Here is a 13,218-nt window from a genome sequence, read left to right as displayed (position 1 = left end):
ATTGTCCTCTTAATAATCTCTGGCTTTGTTTTCCCTAGATATTTTCCCCCCTTAAAATTCCTGTAATGCTGCTAGAGCAAGTCCATCCCTGCCAGCAGCAGTGAGGGCGCTGGCGGGGACAGCAGAGGGCCAGGTAGCCAGGCTGGCACCTTGGCTTGCTCTGAGCCAGAGGTGAGTGATGTACATAGGAAATGCTTGTTATTTATTGGAAGAGCTTTTGGAACCAGAGCTTGCAAGCTCCACATCTTCCCTTTTTGGTGAGCTCAAAACTGTTCTCAAGCCTTCAGCTGGTCTCAGCAATGGGTGAATCTCATTTTTGCAAGGAGAGGTGGCATTTTGGTGCTGTATCTCAAGACTTCTGAGTTTTCTACTGAAACAAAATGAAAAATATATCAGAATTTGTTTTAAAATGCATCTGAATGTAGCCCCTTACTCTGAAGTTGAAATGTTGTGTGGCAAAACCAAGGCATGCATCAAGACTACATGATACAGTAACAAGCTCTGCTCAAGCTTCGACATCTTATCTGACCCATGTCTGCATTCTCAGCATCAAGGTACAACTATATATCATGAAGTAATATGTCATCGATGTATACCATAAAATATATTACATTTTATAAATAATGTCCTCACCTGGATGATGACAAAGGGGGATGCACCACTGGATCACCATGGATCGTTATTCCTGCAGGAACACCTGTGCCTGTGTTGCTCTTTGTGAGGGGTGAAACCAAGGCATGTAATTGCAATTATCACTCACCTCTGCTCCGTGGCACCAGCTCTCCCCATTAACCCAGCTCCCCCTGTCCCAGCAACCTGAGGGCTCCAGACAGATGTTGCAGATGTATTTTCTTTACAAAACTGAAGCAACAATTTTTCTTTTCAAGTGGGGAGGGTGTCCCACGGAGCTGGTTTGGTCAGGCACTGAACGCAGCTGGTCCTCACTGGTGTGTGGTCAGAAAATGAGCTGTGAGTTGGTTACCAGCCAGGAGGGGGCTCTGGGGTTGTCTAGGACCCCAACAGTGTTGTCTCCCTTCAAGTACCCTTGATTGACGGATTTTGTCCCACTTAGCCAGTGCAGTGACTGTTTTGGTCAGAACTGTGTTTTGGGGGAAATTGATTAAATTTTCCTTCTACCTTGTCTTAAATCATTGTGTTGGTCCTAGGCAGAAAGTTCATCCCCTCTTGATGTAGTGAGTAAAGAATTATGTGAAGTGTGATCGCTGTGTGTGTGATTTAGAGCAAAGGTCTGTGATCAAGAGTGGGTGAAGGCATGAGTGAAATTTCTCCCTGGACAAAAAGCACAGCCTAAAGCCACTGCAATGCTTTCTATTGCTTGGGATGTCCAAAGAGAAAAATCTCCTTTTTCATACACTTTTCCTGGTTATTTAAGTGGAAGTGATTTTTGTCCCCTCAAAATGAAATCTCTATAGATATTAGTTTTAAGTGAGGGAATAGAGGGTTACTTGTTGTTTTCCTGTTCCTTGTTTATCAAATAAATTAGAGATTGCTTCATCTTTAATTAAAATTACATGGAGGAGAATTCAAATAAAAGACAATAACACTCTCAGCACATGGGCACTCCTGAGATTTGCAGGCAGTCAAGTCAGGCAGCCCAGATTTCACATGTTCTCTCTGCTCTACCCGTGAAATCCCCTGGCTGCTCTTGGGAACCCTGCCTTGCTCACACAGACATTTGGCTGGGCAGGTAGAGCAGAGTCAATTAAATCTCCAGCCCAGACTAACAAGACACTTAAAGGTCTGTGTTAAGTCTTGTCCATTCAGTGCTGTGGCTGGCCAAGAGCCCCTTTGGAACCCTGATGGATATTGTTTCTCTCAAGCATTAAATGCTTTCCCCCAAACATCTTCTGAATAGGCCATTGTTTTTGCTTCTGGATGTCTCTTTGTGGACTGATACAAGAATAGCTAAAAGCTGAAGAACTGGCATTTTATATTGAAAAAAATAATAATTCTGGGACTTCTACTCCTCTGAGAAGTTGAATGTGCTGCCAGTTCTCTGCTGAGATCCCATGTCTGATCCTCTGGAAGTCAGGGAGTTGCATCAGGAGCTTCAGATCAATCACCTCAAACAATCATAGTTCCAGGAAAGAAGCTGCATGAACCTGATGCCATTCCCAGGTTTTAGAATCTAAGTAATTGAGGTGAGATGAAGTATGGACGAGATGTTGGGGTAGTTTTGTTGTGACCTGCAAGCCTTTGCATTAACAGATAAAACTGCTTTATTTATATTTTCCATTACCACTGTGTAGCTCTCATGCACTGATAGTTCCTTATGAGAAAAAATCCACATAATGTGAGGAATATAACCAATGTTTGACCACTTCAGAAATCTCACGTGTGTAAAGAAATCCCCATTTATTTTCACATGAACTTCTCTTGTACAGGTCCCCTATCCCTTGTAACTCAGGTACTGATGACCTGCCCAGGTGATCTGGATTTACCTCTTTTTCCTAACAGAGCTGTGTTCCCCAGAGTTTCATATTCCAGGCTCCATCAGCATAGCCATTGCAGACTGATTTATTCCTTATCAGTGGCCATTTATTCCTTATCAATGGCTGTGAGCTGGAACGATGCTCTTTCAATGCAGCCATTGGCCTCCTCTTACCCACCTTTGTCTCTTTGCTCAATTTCCCCACCACAGATATAAGATAAACTACAAATACTCACCCTAATCAGTTCCCTAAGAAATACAGAGAACTTGGTGCTTTAGCACTGTACCATAGTCCAAACTCCATTTGCTTTGTTAGATCCTCATGGTTCCCAGGGCTGTAACGTGGGAGATGTTTCATCCCAGCATGTTGGGAGGAGAATGTGCATATTCCACACGTGTGGCTGTGCAGGGCAGGTGCAGGAGGGAGCAGGAGCTGATCCCAAGGCGCAGCTTTGCAGGTGGAGCCCTTGCATTTGCCACAGGCAGTGGATTTACAGTAACTCGTGTGTGTCTCTTGTCCCCAGAAGTGCCAGCTGATGACAGGGGCTGCTTTGGCCTTAGAGCACCTATGCTTCCTCCCTCCACACATCCCTCATCAAAAGCAATGTTTCCTTTGGCCCCACACATTCAGTGGTTTGGTGTTAATTAATGGCTTAAGTGCCAGAAATGCTGTGGAATTAAACATTTTCCATATTCATACAGCAGCCCTAGAAACAGGAGACCTAAGGAAGAGCTGGGATAACCGAATGCTTTAGCAAAAATAAATGGTTCAGATCCAAGGTCGATGTGAATCACTCTTGGATCTGCTCAGTTTAACCAAATCAGGCATGTTTTACTGCTGCTGTTTTTGACTTTCAAAACCTCAGGGAGTCCCAGGCGAAGTGCCAGAGCAGTGTCACCTTATCCCTGTCACTAATCCTGTCGCTTCCTTTCACGCTCCTTCACACTACAAATTGTTTGATGCCTCTTACTGTACCTCTGTGAAACCTTCCTGCTGGATTGCATGGATGGAGGATTAGGTAAATCATAGAATCATAGCCAAAGATTGTACTGTACGTAAGTAGAGTTTCTTTCAGAGTATGCCTGATATTGCTGTCTGTAAATTAATTTTTTTCCCCTTTTTTTTTTTTAATAATACTCTCTTTTCCTTCCTTCTTCAGGGGCCTCTTGGCTTGGATGGCAAACCAGTAAGTAGCACTAAGTGCCAAATATAACATGTCTTTGTTCATGCTGTTCCACAATAAATAGGCAGTATCTCAGCTATTGCTCATTTATTGCTACATATATAACTGTTTAGAAGGGACAATTGTACTTGGGAAAAATACTCCATGCAAGTTTGAATTCTGAGCCAGGGCTGGCCAGCACAGTTGGAAGTGAACTTTTCTTTACCTGTCAGCTCATCTCAGCTGCCTCTTCCCCTCCTGGGCCAGCTCGGCGAGCACAGACTGCAGATGAGCATCAGGCCAAATTTGGGGAATAAACTCCAGTAGCACATTCAAAGAGCAATGTCAGTGATCTTGGTTGTGTGCTCCTGGCACTACAGAGTGATACCATAAAAATAATTGATCCCAAAGTGGGTTCCATTTTCCTCCAAAGGATCTGAGCTGGGAACTGCTTGAGGGTGCCCAGTGTCCACTTTTTGGAGCAGACTGGATTAATTTATGAGCTGTTTTCTTGACTTCATTTTTGCTTGGAAGCCCTTTGGATATTCAGGTGCTTCATTATTTTCTTACTTATTTTACAGAAACACAGGCTTTTTTATTTTTATGCTAATTGAACCCTAGCCAGCTCTGATTCTTTCCACTGAATGGCTCCTACAGAAGGTCACAGCTCCATATTTTTTCTCCAAATCCCATTCTCTTCCACCACCTTCACTAGAGGGCCCCATATGAAATCTTTTTAAATTCTGGTCTTAAACGAAGTGAGGTTTCAAACTGGGTAAAAGTCATTCAGTCTTTGCAATTGAAAAGCTGTTCCAGACACTTATTTCTATCCAGTTAGGGAGTGTGTTGTTATAGCTGTACACTGTTGTGGTTGGTTTTTATCCTAACCCCAAGAATAAGATATGTGAATAAAATCTAGAAATAAGGCATTAGACAAGAAAAGAAGGAAGGGCCAGCTCACAGCCTGATGCTCAGGGCTTGGCTTTCATTAGCTAAACCTCATGCTGGCAGTGCAGTCAGACCCCAGAGCGCAGCCCTGCACCCCCGGGCTGGGGTGCCACTGCTGGGCAGGAGTGAGATCCCGAGTGAGAGGCAGGGGAAATCTTAATGACAAAGCAAACTTATCACACAGCCAGACTCAAACCAGACTGTTCATGATCTCTTTCATGACAGTAAGGGGCCAGCAGCCTTGCTCAGAGAAAAACAGCGGGAGGGAAGCTGCATGGGAATGCAGATGCTGCTGCCACTGGCCTCTCTGCTGACCTTCCCCCACTGCATCCCACTGGGTCCCACTTCAGCACACACTGTGAACTGGTACCAAGATTTGGTACTTTTCTGTGCTGGAAGGCACATGCAGAGCAGACACATCAAAGTGTTGCTCTCGGGTTCTCTCTGGGGCTGCAGTGTCTCTGCCTGCCTGTCCTACAGTCAGCTGCTTGGAGGGAAGATGAATGATGCCTTCAGCAAATAGGCCAGAGAAAGCAGCCTGTCCTCCTTGTTTATTTCAAACAGATGTATAATTGTTGTAATGATATGCTGAGCATGTGTTTTTTCTAGAAGTGATTTAATACCCCAAGATATCTATTGCATCTATTTAGAGTCATGTGTTAGAGAGCTGCTGTCACACTGCCTGCCCTGCTCTGGTCCTTCTCCCTACTCTGTCCTGGCAGGAGCAGGCAGGACCTTGTGGGTGCTTTTTGGTAGAGTGTTGCTCATGTCAAGCACTGCACAACTTAAAATAGTAGTATGTATTCCTTAAAATAATGGAGAATGCGGCTCAGGTTTGTGAATTGATGAATGCAATTTCCTTGGTTTTGTCATGTGCATTGGTGATTCTACAGCGCCTTAACTTGGATTCTTCTTATATGTTTCCAGGGACCTCCAGGACCAAAAGGGGAAAAGGTAAAGGCTGCATTAACAGATGGATTTTGGGGAAGCAGTTGTATATCCTCCAGTGGCTGTAATTCCTTCAAGTTCGGGTTGTCCCAATAGCCCAGCTGGGTTTTGTTGGGATGTGGAGCTGTAAAAATGGGTTCTCACATTGCTCTTGGAAAAGCCCCAGGAAGGGGAGGACAGGAAGAATTTGCAAAAAATTAGGGGGAACAACTATGGTGTTAAAGCTCACCCATGCTGTAGGGTTCTGGTAAGCCCCTAAGAGTCATGAGAGTGGCGTAAAACTCTCCTCATTCCTCCAAGAGATCTGGGCTCCATCGCTCTGTGTTTGCATGACACCCATGAAATCAGAGCAGCCAAAGAAGGTCATTACTGAAAGTGAAGTTAATTTTCACATGTGAAGGACATAAGCAGTTGCTAGGGGAGCCTTAGAGTTGGAAACAAACTGCTATTTCTGATTTATTATCTGTTTCATTGCCTGCCAGGGCAGAGTCTTTCCCTATTGTGTTGTCTCCAACCCTTCTCCTCCCTCATTTTAAATACATTAAGCAATAGGACTCTTGCCACTTCCCTTGTGTGCTGTACCCGTGTTCAGTCCTTCAGGGTTGATATTTGAACTCTGACCCTTTGCTGTTTTTCCTGATTTGCAGGGGGAAGCAGGAGACATCGGCCCAAGGGTAGGTAGTGACACAGCATGTTAATTTATTCTAAAATTTGGTTGGGTTTAGTCACTGCACAAAACAAAGCTTTGTGCAACCTTGCTGTAAACAGTATGGTAACAGTTGTGGAAACGTTTAATTTTGCCTTTGGAGCTCTTTGTGGTGGTGGTTTTCCTAACTTTGGCCATGAGGAAAAAAAAATCGAAGATCTTTGGGTACCTCATGAAGGGTTTTGCTTCTACTGAACTTTCTCCTCCCTGGCTTCCTCTTCCAGTGTCAGAGACAGACTCCATGTTTCTCCTGAAGTTTCTCTTGAGGCTGTGCTCCTTTTTTGTTGGCATTAGAGCACTAGTACGTGGGGGTAGGACCTGGTGTCCCAAGGGAGAGGTCCAGCACAGAGTTGTGCAGGATGGAACATTCCTCCTCCCTTGCTGAGCTCCCCACCTGGGAGCAGGATGACATCCAGGTGATATCCAGGCTGCCTTTGAAAATAAAGGGTTTAAAGTAACTGTATGATGAGGGAAAACTCTTTTGGCTATAGCACACAGAAATCAATGGAATTTTGTGGAAATGGCTCTCATGGAGCTGCATGAAGTTGGGATTTACTGAAGTAAATCAGGACAGGTCTCCACAGGACAGAATGGGGATGTGGCCCATGTTGGGGATGAGATGGGAGGTTTCACCACGAGGTGTGGGCTCTGTTGCAGAGGAATTTCTGAGGTGTGGCTGTCTGTGGGTTATGGGCACCTGCTGGAAACACCATTGTGTGCATGTGTTGGAATCCTGGCGTACAGGTGACCGTGCAGAGGCTGGGTTTGGAGCTGGCACCCAAGAGCTGGCTGACCTGGGTTAGATGTCGTTGCTGGAAACATAACCAGGACCTCAGTGGTTAATGTTGAGTAGAGATGCCTCAGAGATTTTTTTTTTTCCTTCCTTCCCTGGAGGTTGTAAACTCACTTTATGAAGTTAGTGTCATATTCTGAAGCAGCTCCCAATTGCCTTGGGTGTGTTTGGAAATGTCACCCTGGGGCTCAGAGGGGCCCTAAAATGTCTCACATAGATTTACAGCCCGTGTGGCAAAGGAGGGGCTCAGCATAAGGTCTCACTTTGTCTAAGTGCACACCCACGTACTCAGAAGAGGCTTTAAGAGGTGATTCAGCAGCACAGGGACGTGAGTTTTCACTCCTTGGCCAGGGCTGTGGGTGACTTTGGGGCTGGCAACTCGAGAGATGCCAGGAGGTGCTGCTCAGGCTCCAAAGGCTCTGTGCTGCCAGGTGCTGTGGAATTCACCTCCTGCTGCAGGAGATGCTCTGGGACAGGCTCTGTCTGGACTTGCAGGGCAGGTACCAGCTCTCAAGGTAACACTTGTCCTTTGTTTTCATCTACCAAGAAAAATGTGCTGCGTTTTGGGGTGGGGTTTTTTGTCCTGATTTGCATTTGTCCAGATTTTGCTTCAGTTTTTGATTTAATTATGACTTTTTGCACAACAGTGAGAAAAAGGCTCAAAAACAATTTGGGAGAAAAGAGAGAGAAAAAAGCCTGGCAGAACCATGCACAAGTAGACCTAAAAACAGGTGCCTGACTTTGAAAATAGCTCCCTTTATGTCTCCAGACACTCAGGGTTGTGAATAGAAGGCAAAACTTCTTAATACCATCTGGTCCAGATTACTTTTTATTTCTGAATTTAATCTGTTTTATTCCTCAAGTTTCAGTGGTGGCTTTGTTTAGCTGATTTTGAAAGATGTGTCAATGCAACTTGCTGCATCAATGGGAAGATAAATAATTAGGACTGTATCCAGTGCCCTCTTCCTTATAAATGGTCATGTCCAAGGGCGGTGGAATGGGGATAGAGTGTCAGTGAACACTAAAACACTGTCATTAGGAATGATGGATTCAAAGAGAATAATCCTTGGGATGGCTTTGGAGGGACTGTCTGTGGTGGGAGTGAGGTGATGGCAATTAGGGATTAGCTACTGAATATATTCATGTCTGCACTGCTTCTCTTTCTGTAATAAGCACCTGCCACTAGCGTGGACAAAAATAGAGATTATTACATGTGGGAGTGTGCCTGATGGCTGATGTTGGATGGTGATTTTGGAAAGCTGAGGAAGGAGATCACCTTGGGTTGTCTTAATCACTGAATGCTCATTGTTGTAAGCAGCATGAGGGAGGGAGGATGCTCTGCAGCCTCACCTGCTCAGGGTGGGGAACAAATGTGCCCAAATGTACTGACAGAATGCATGGAAGTGTATTTACAGGGAGAAATCAATAACAGATCCCCTCTGCTCTTGGGAGAATAGAGGGAGTTGAAGCAGGATGCTGCCAAGGCTGGGACAGCTGTGCCCTGATATTTGTGCCTGTGCTTCTCTCTCACAATCAAATATGTTGCTGCACCCCTGGAAAGGACTGGTTTTATGTGCCTGACTTGCTCCCTGAGCCAGCACTGGGCTGACTGCTCTGGATTTATGAACTTAGCTGGGTGATCTTGTTCGTACTGACAGATGAGATGTTCAGACAAATGATGGGGTTGAGGAATCTCTGCACATCTGGGCCGGCGGATGCACAGCGCCTGTGGCAGCAGCACCAGGTTTGCTCTCCAGAGGGAGAAAATGAGCCCCAGCTGGTGAGAGAAATGCTCTGTCTGCAGTGGCCCACATGGCACGTGCCTGCCCATGGCCAGTGCTGATGGAGATGGCTCCAGCATCTCCTGTATCCGGAGCTGCCGGGGGCAAAATGCTGGCATGGCTGAACAAACTCTGCAGCCACAGTGCAGACATAAAAGGAGCTTTTTCTCCCTTATTTTCTGCAAAATTTTAAGTGCTTGACAAGCTCACACTGCTGATAAAAACTCAGCACAGGAAGCATCCTGCAGGGCTCTCTGTGCCAGTCAACAGACGCCTATGGATACTTTTATTATTTGCTTATTTTGGAGTACTAGGTTGAAATGGCTACATCGAGAACTCTAAAGCTGAAAATTACCAGTGTTCAAGGTTTCTGTGCTCCAGTATTCCATTGCTACACGGGGTCAGATCCAATGGCCTGTTAGCCCAGTGCCTTGCAACCAGAAGCTTTGGGAAGTGTGGAGCAGGAACATGTAACCATCACACTTAACCCCTCTCCTGCAGCCTGGCTCTCTATGGCCTGAATGTTTCTTGAACCAGGGGTGGTGCCTCTCTACTTACTATCCCTCAGGGCTGCTCACCTTTCATGAGCCCATCTGTAACAGGGGCTGTTTAAAATGAAATGTGTGATGGCTGGATTTGGTGGGATATGGTGTGTTTGGCCTCAGAGCAAATGCAGATTGTTGTTTTCCATTAAAACAGATAGGCTTGGGACATGCTTATTTGGATGATGCTTACCAGTCTGAGGGACAAGAAAAAAATTTCAGTTCCCGTTTTGCTCTGTGGGCTTTTATAAAAATCCCACTTTATGCTGTTGTGTACTTTATGCACATAATGAGCCCCTGAACTGTGTCCCTTCTGTTTGCCACAAAACCCTTTGCTCTCAGTAGAGTCTTTTTGGTGGTTTCTGTAGTATTTGGAGGACCTGTCCACGTGCAAGTGTTCTGTGTCCCCATTAATTTTGATTTCTTAGTATTTCAGTGCTGTTCTTCCCAAAAATGGCTGCATTTAACTGAGTATTGAGCTTAAAGCCTCTCTTTACATCTTGAAAAAAGTTCTTGGTAGGGGTTGATTAGTTTTTTTCTATCTGACTTTACTTTTCCCTTCTCTTCTTGACACGATGGTGATAAAATATCTGTGCTGGGAGGCTGGGCAGGAGGTGGCCTTGCCAGTGCACTATTCACCCCAAAATTGAGGTTTGGGGTTATCTGTTATTGGTGTGCAAGGTTTAAAAGCTCCTAGGCAATTTGGACAAGAGGTTTGTTCCTTAGAAACCCCCAAAAATCCTCATGGAGGATTTTCTGTGTGTTTCCACAGGGCTTCTTGTGGCTTCACTCCACCCTCTTGATTCTCCTGTGGATGTGGGCAGGGATGGGTGAATGGGGGAAAGGGAGATGCACGTGGTGTCCTGAGAAAGGAAATGTCTTACTGCTTCTCCCTAGATAGATGAGTGGAAAGGCTAAAAGACAATAGCAATGACTACTGACACAGCCTAAATACATTGTTTTTGCATCATATAAATCTGGAAGATTTATTTGCGATTTGCAGGCTGGGAATACATCAGTATTCATTTGAACCTCTGAAAACAAATACAATATTTGGTCTCAGGGAAATGCTGGGATATATCATCCCCTATGGGGTTTACTGTAATAATACTCTTTATTCTGCAGTAGGGGAACCCTTTCCCCAGCTGCTTTGAATGTCCTATTGTGCAGTAATCTAGTGAAAAAATACTTGTTTCCCTCAGTCTGTGTCCTGCTTACAAAGCTCCAGTGTATCTAGAACCTTAAACCCACCAGTGTTGGCTACCTAGGCTATTACTTTCTAATATATCAGCTAATTATTAAAAAAAAAAGTTATATATTGCTACAGTCTTTCAAACTCACTCTTCTGCTGTGCTTTCATCTTGAACTGCTGCTCTTTCTTCTTCTGCCTCCCACTTACCCTGGATATAGATGGTTTTTCCCCACCTCAATCATGGATTTCTGGCTAATGATCAGCTTGTCTTTAGCCGGCGAGTGCTCAAGGTAGACACCAAAACTGCTGCCACTGGTTTGCTGTGATTGTTTGAGCTGCTTTTGTTTTTCCTTTCTGGCTGACAGTGCACTGTTGCTATTTTAAATTGCCACGACAATGTCTGTATTTAGAGATGCTTGTCGGGAGCATGTTTGACTGAAATCCCATTGGAATTCACGGGGCAGGCATTGTCAAAGTAGAGAGACATAAATCTAATGGGTTTTAACATTTGGTTATTTGTGAGATTTGGGTATCAAGCAGCAAAGTCCTATAAATGTTGATATGAACAGCGTTGGTATTGTAAAATAAAATGCATTCAAACTAGAGTAATCTAAATCCTTGAACTCTAAATGTGACATTGTAATTAGGAAAAATTCGGTGGGAGACTTGACATAATTGGTTGCAGTGTTCAGCATTTGCAATTGGGTGTTATAAAAAATGATGCAAGTGATTTAGGAGCCCAGATCTTGGTGAAAGGCCATGGGACTTGTGCTGCTAAGTCACTTAAGGACTTCTGAAAAATCCCATACTTGTCCCTGATTTGAGGGTGGACCACATATTAAACACAGCCCTCTGACTGCCTCGGTGGTGACTCTCCCAGATGTCGCTTAAAGATTTACGAAACTGCCTTTCCATGAGGCTTTCCCATTGTGCAGCCGCATGGATGGGCCGGGCCACGGCCCCGGGGCTGGGCTGTGGTGGCTGGTGGGGGGCAGGGAGCTGATACCCAGCCTGGAGCCGCACGGGATGCTCCCCTTGGGAATGGCACCCACCAAACCCGCACAGGGACACAGCGCCTTCTCTGCACTCAGAATCCGCAGGGTGTGAGCGGCTCGGGATGTTCACCCGTGACCTTGGCTGCATGTAAAGGATGAGATTAAGCGCTGCCACTTTTTCTGTGTGATTTTCTGGCATGGTGCACTGAGCTATGGCAGTGTGTGCATGCTCCCTGCCAGCATGTTGTGGGCCTGGGGTGCTCTGGGTGCTGTTGGGTTGGTAGATTCCATGCAGACAGTCACTGGGTAAGGGCTTAAGGAGATTAAATCTCATTGGAAGGCATTGAGCACAATCCTGGCTGAGGAATCAGACCCAAATGGCATAAATTGGCCATGAGCTCACTTTCAGCTTTCCCAGCTGGAAGCTGCAGTTAAACTCCTCTAGGACAGCAGAGGCCAGGGTGCTGGTGGCCCAGGGATGCAGTGCATGTGTCATGGACACCCTGAGACCACCCCTTCCAACACTGCTTCGTCTCACCATGTCTGTGTGAACTTCTTCCAGGGTGATCAAGGTCGAGATGGAGCCATGGGCCCCCCTGGTCCGCCAGGACCCCCAGGTGCCCGAGGGCCTCCTGGTGACACAGGAAAGGATGGCCCAAGAGGACCTCCAGGCTCCCCTGTAAGGACGGGAGATGCGCAGCGAGCACATATCAGGCAGTTCCCACCCTGCGAGGGACAGGAGGGCGAAGGGTGTCCCCTTCCCCAGTGCTGCCACCACAACCACTGAGTCCCCAGCCTGAGCCACAGCTGGGCTCCAAAGGCTGCTCCTAGAGCAAAGCCTTGGGGTATGGGGCAAGGGAGCAGGAGGGGACCTTCCATCTCAAGTTTTGGAGCAAAGAGCTGGACCTGGGGTGTGTATTTGCAGGTGCTGGTTGTACCTCACAGAGCCGGGAGATCTCCCAGTCTGTACTCTTTGGATGACCTGTTGCAAATCTGAAGACCACTGGCAATTTATTTAATAAAAAAATAGGCTAAAGCATAATGCAGTGAAACTTTCTAATTATTGCTGAGTATTTTGGAGAATGAGAGGTAATAGTTTCAATGTTGGTCATTTTATTTTTTGCAGGGTTTCAAAGGCGAGCCGGGAGAGGATGGAGTCATGGTCAGTATTGCTCAGAAGTGTCTGTGTGTGTGCCCCTCACCCTCACTGTACATCACCCTTCAGCTCACTGCAGCAAGTGGGTTTGTGTTGTAGCTTATGGAGGACAAAAAACCCCACATGAAATTATGGGTACTCTAAAATGGATGTTTGTCCAGGGCTACCTGGGAGAAAAGAGGCCGGTTTTTGTGTCCCCTTGGCTCTTCTGGAGGGATGTGGTGCTCCTGTATCCTGACTTCTGTCCCTCTGAAGCCACATGGCATTGTAACCAATTTGCTAAGGTCCGAGTTGGATAAAAAGGTGCTTATTATACATAAAATACATGAGCCATAAAAGGCTATTATTTACTGGAGCACAGAGAACAAATGCAGCTGTATTTGTAAGGGAAGATGAGAACTTGACATCTGTGTCATTTCTTTTTCTTGGAATTAACATACTCTTAGAAATGCTTTAATCCTGTTACACTCAGTTGTCAAACAAGTAAACCAATCACTCTTGTATTCAACAGGGTGCCAGAGGACCTCCAGGACCAAAGGTGG

The 13,218-nt window shown here is 45.7% G+C and overlaps 1 protein-coding gene across 1 annotated transcript in view; it reads left to right on the top strand.

Annotated features, from left to right (window-relative positions):
• The window catches only part of LOC121657812 (collagen alpha-1(XXIII) chain-like), a gene marked incomplete at its 5' end in the record, with an annotated part of 188,572 nt that overhangs the window by 151,365 nt on the left and 23,989 nt on the right, over positions 1-13,218 (top strand). Inside the window, 5 exons of the mRNA XM_042013933.1 lie at positions 3,613-3,639; positions 5,491-5,517; positions 6,159-6,185; positions 12,647-12,682; positions 13,188-13,214. Coding sequence (XP_041869867.1) covers positions 3,613-3,639; positions 5,491-5,517; positions 6,159-6,185; positions 12,647-12,682; positions 13,188-13,214 — 144 coding nt within the window. The remainder of the gene's footprint in view (positions 1-3,612; positions 3,640-5,490; positions 5,518-6,158; positions 6,186-12,646; positions 12,683-13,187; positions 13,215-13,218) is intronic.

Source organism: Corvus kubaryi, unplaced genomic scaffold (assembly GCF_017639235.1).
Source record: "Corvus kubaryi isolate FWS band 111438036 unplaced genomic scaffold, C.kubaryi_AGA036_p1.0 split1-37374, whole genome shotgun sequence".
Taxonomy (NCBI): domain Eukaryota; kingdom Metazoa; phylum Chordata; class Aves; order Passeriformes; family Corvidae; genus Corvus; species Corvus kubaryi.
Note: the sequence above shows the minus strand (reverse complement) of the source record. Positions and strands in the feature narration are given on the sequence as shown.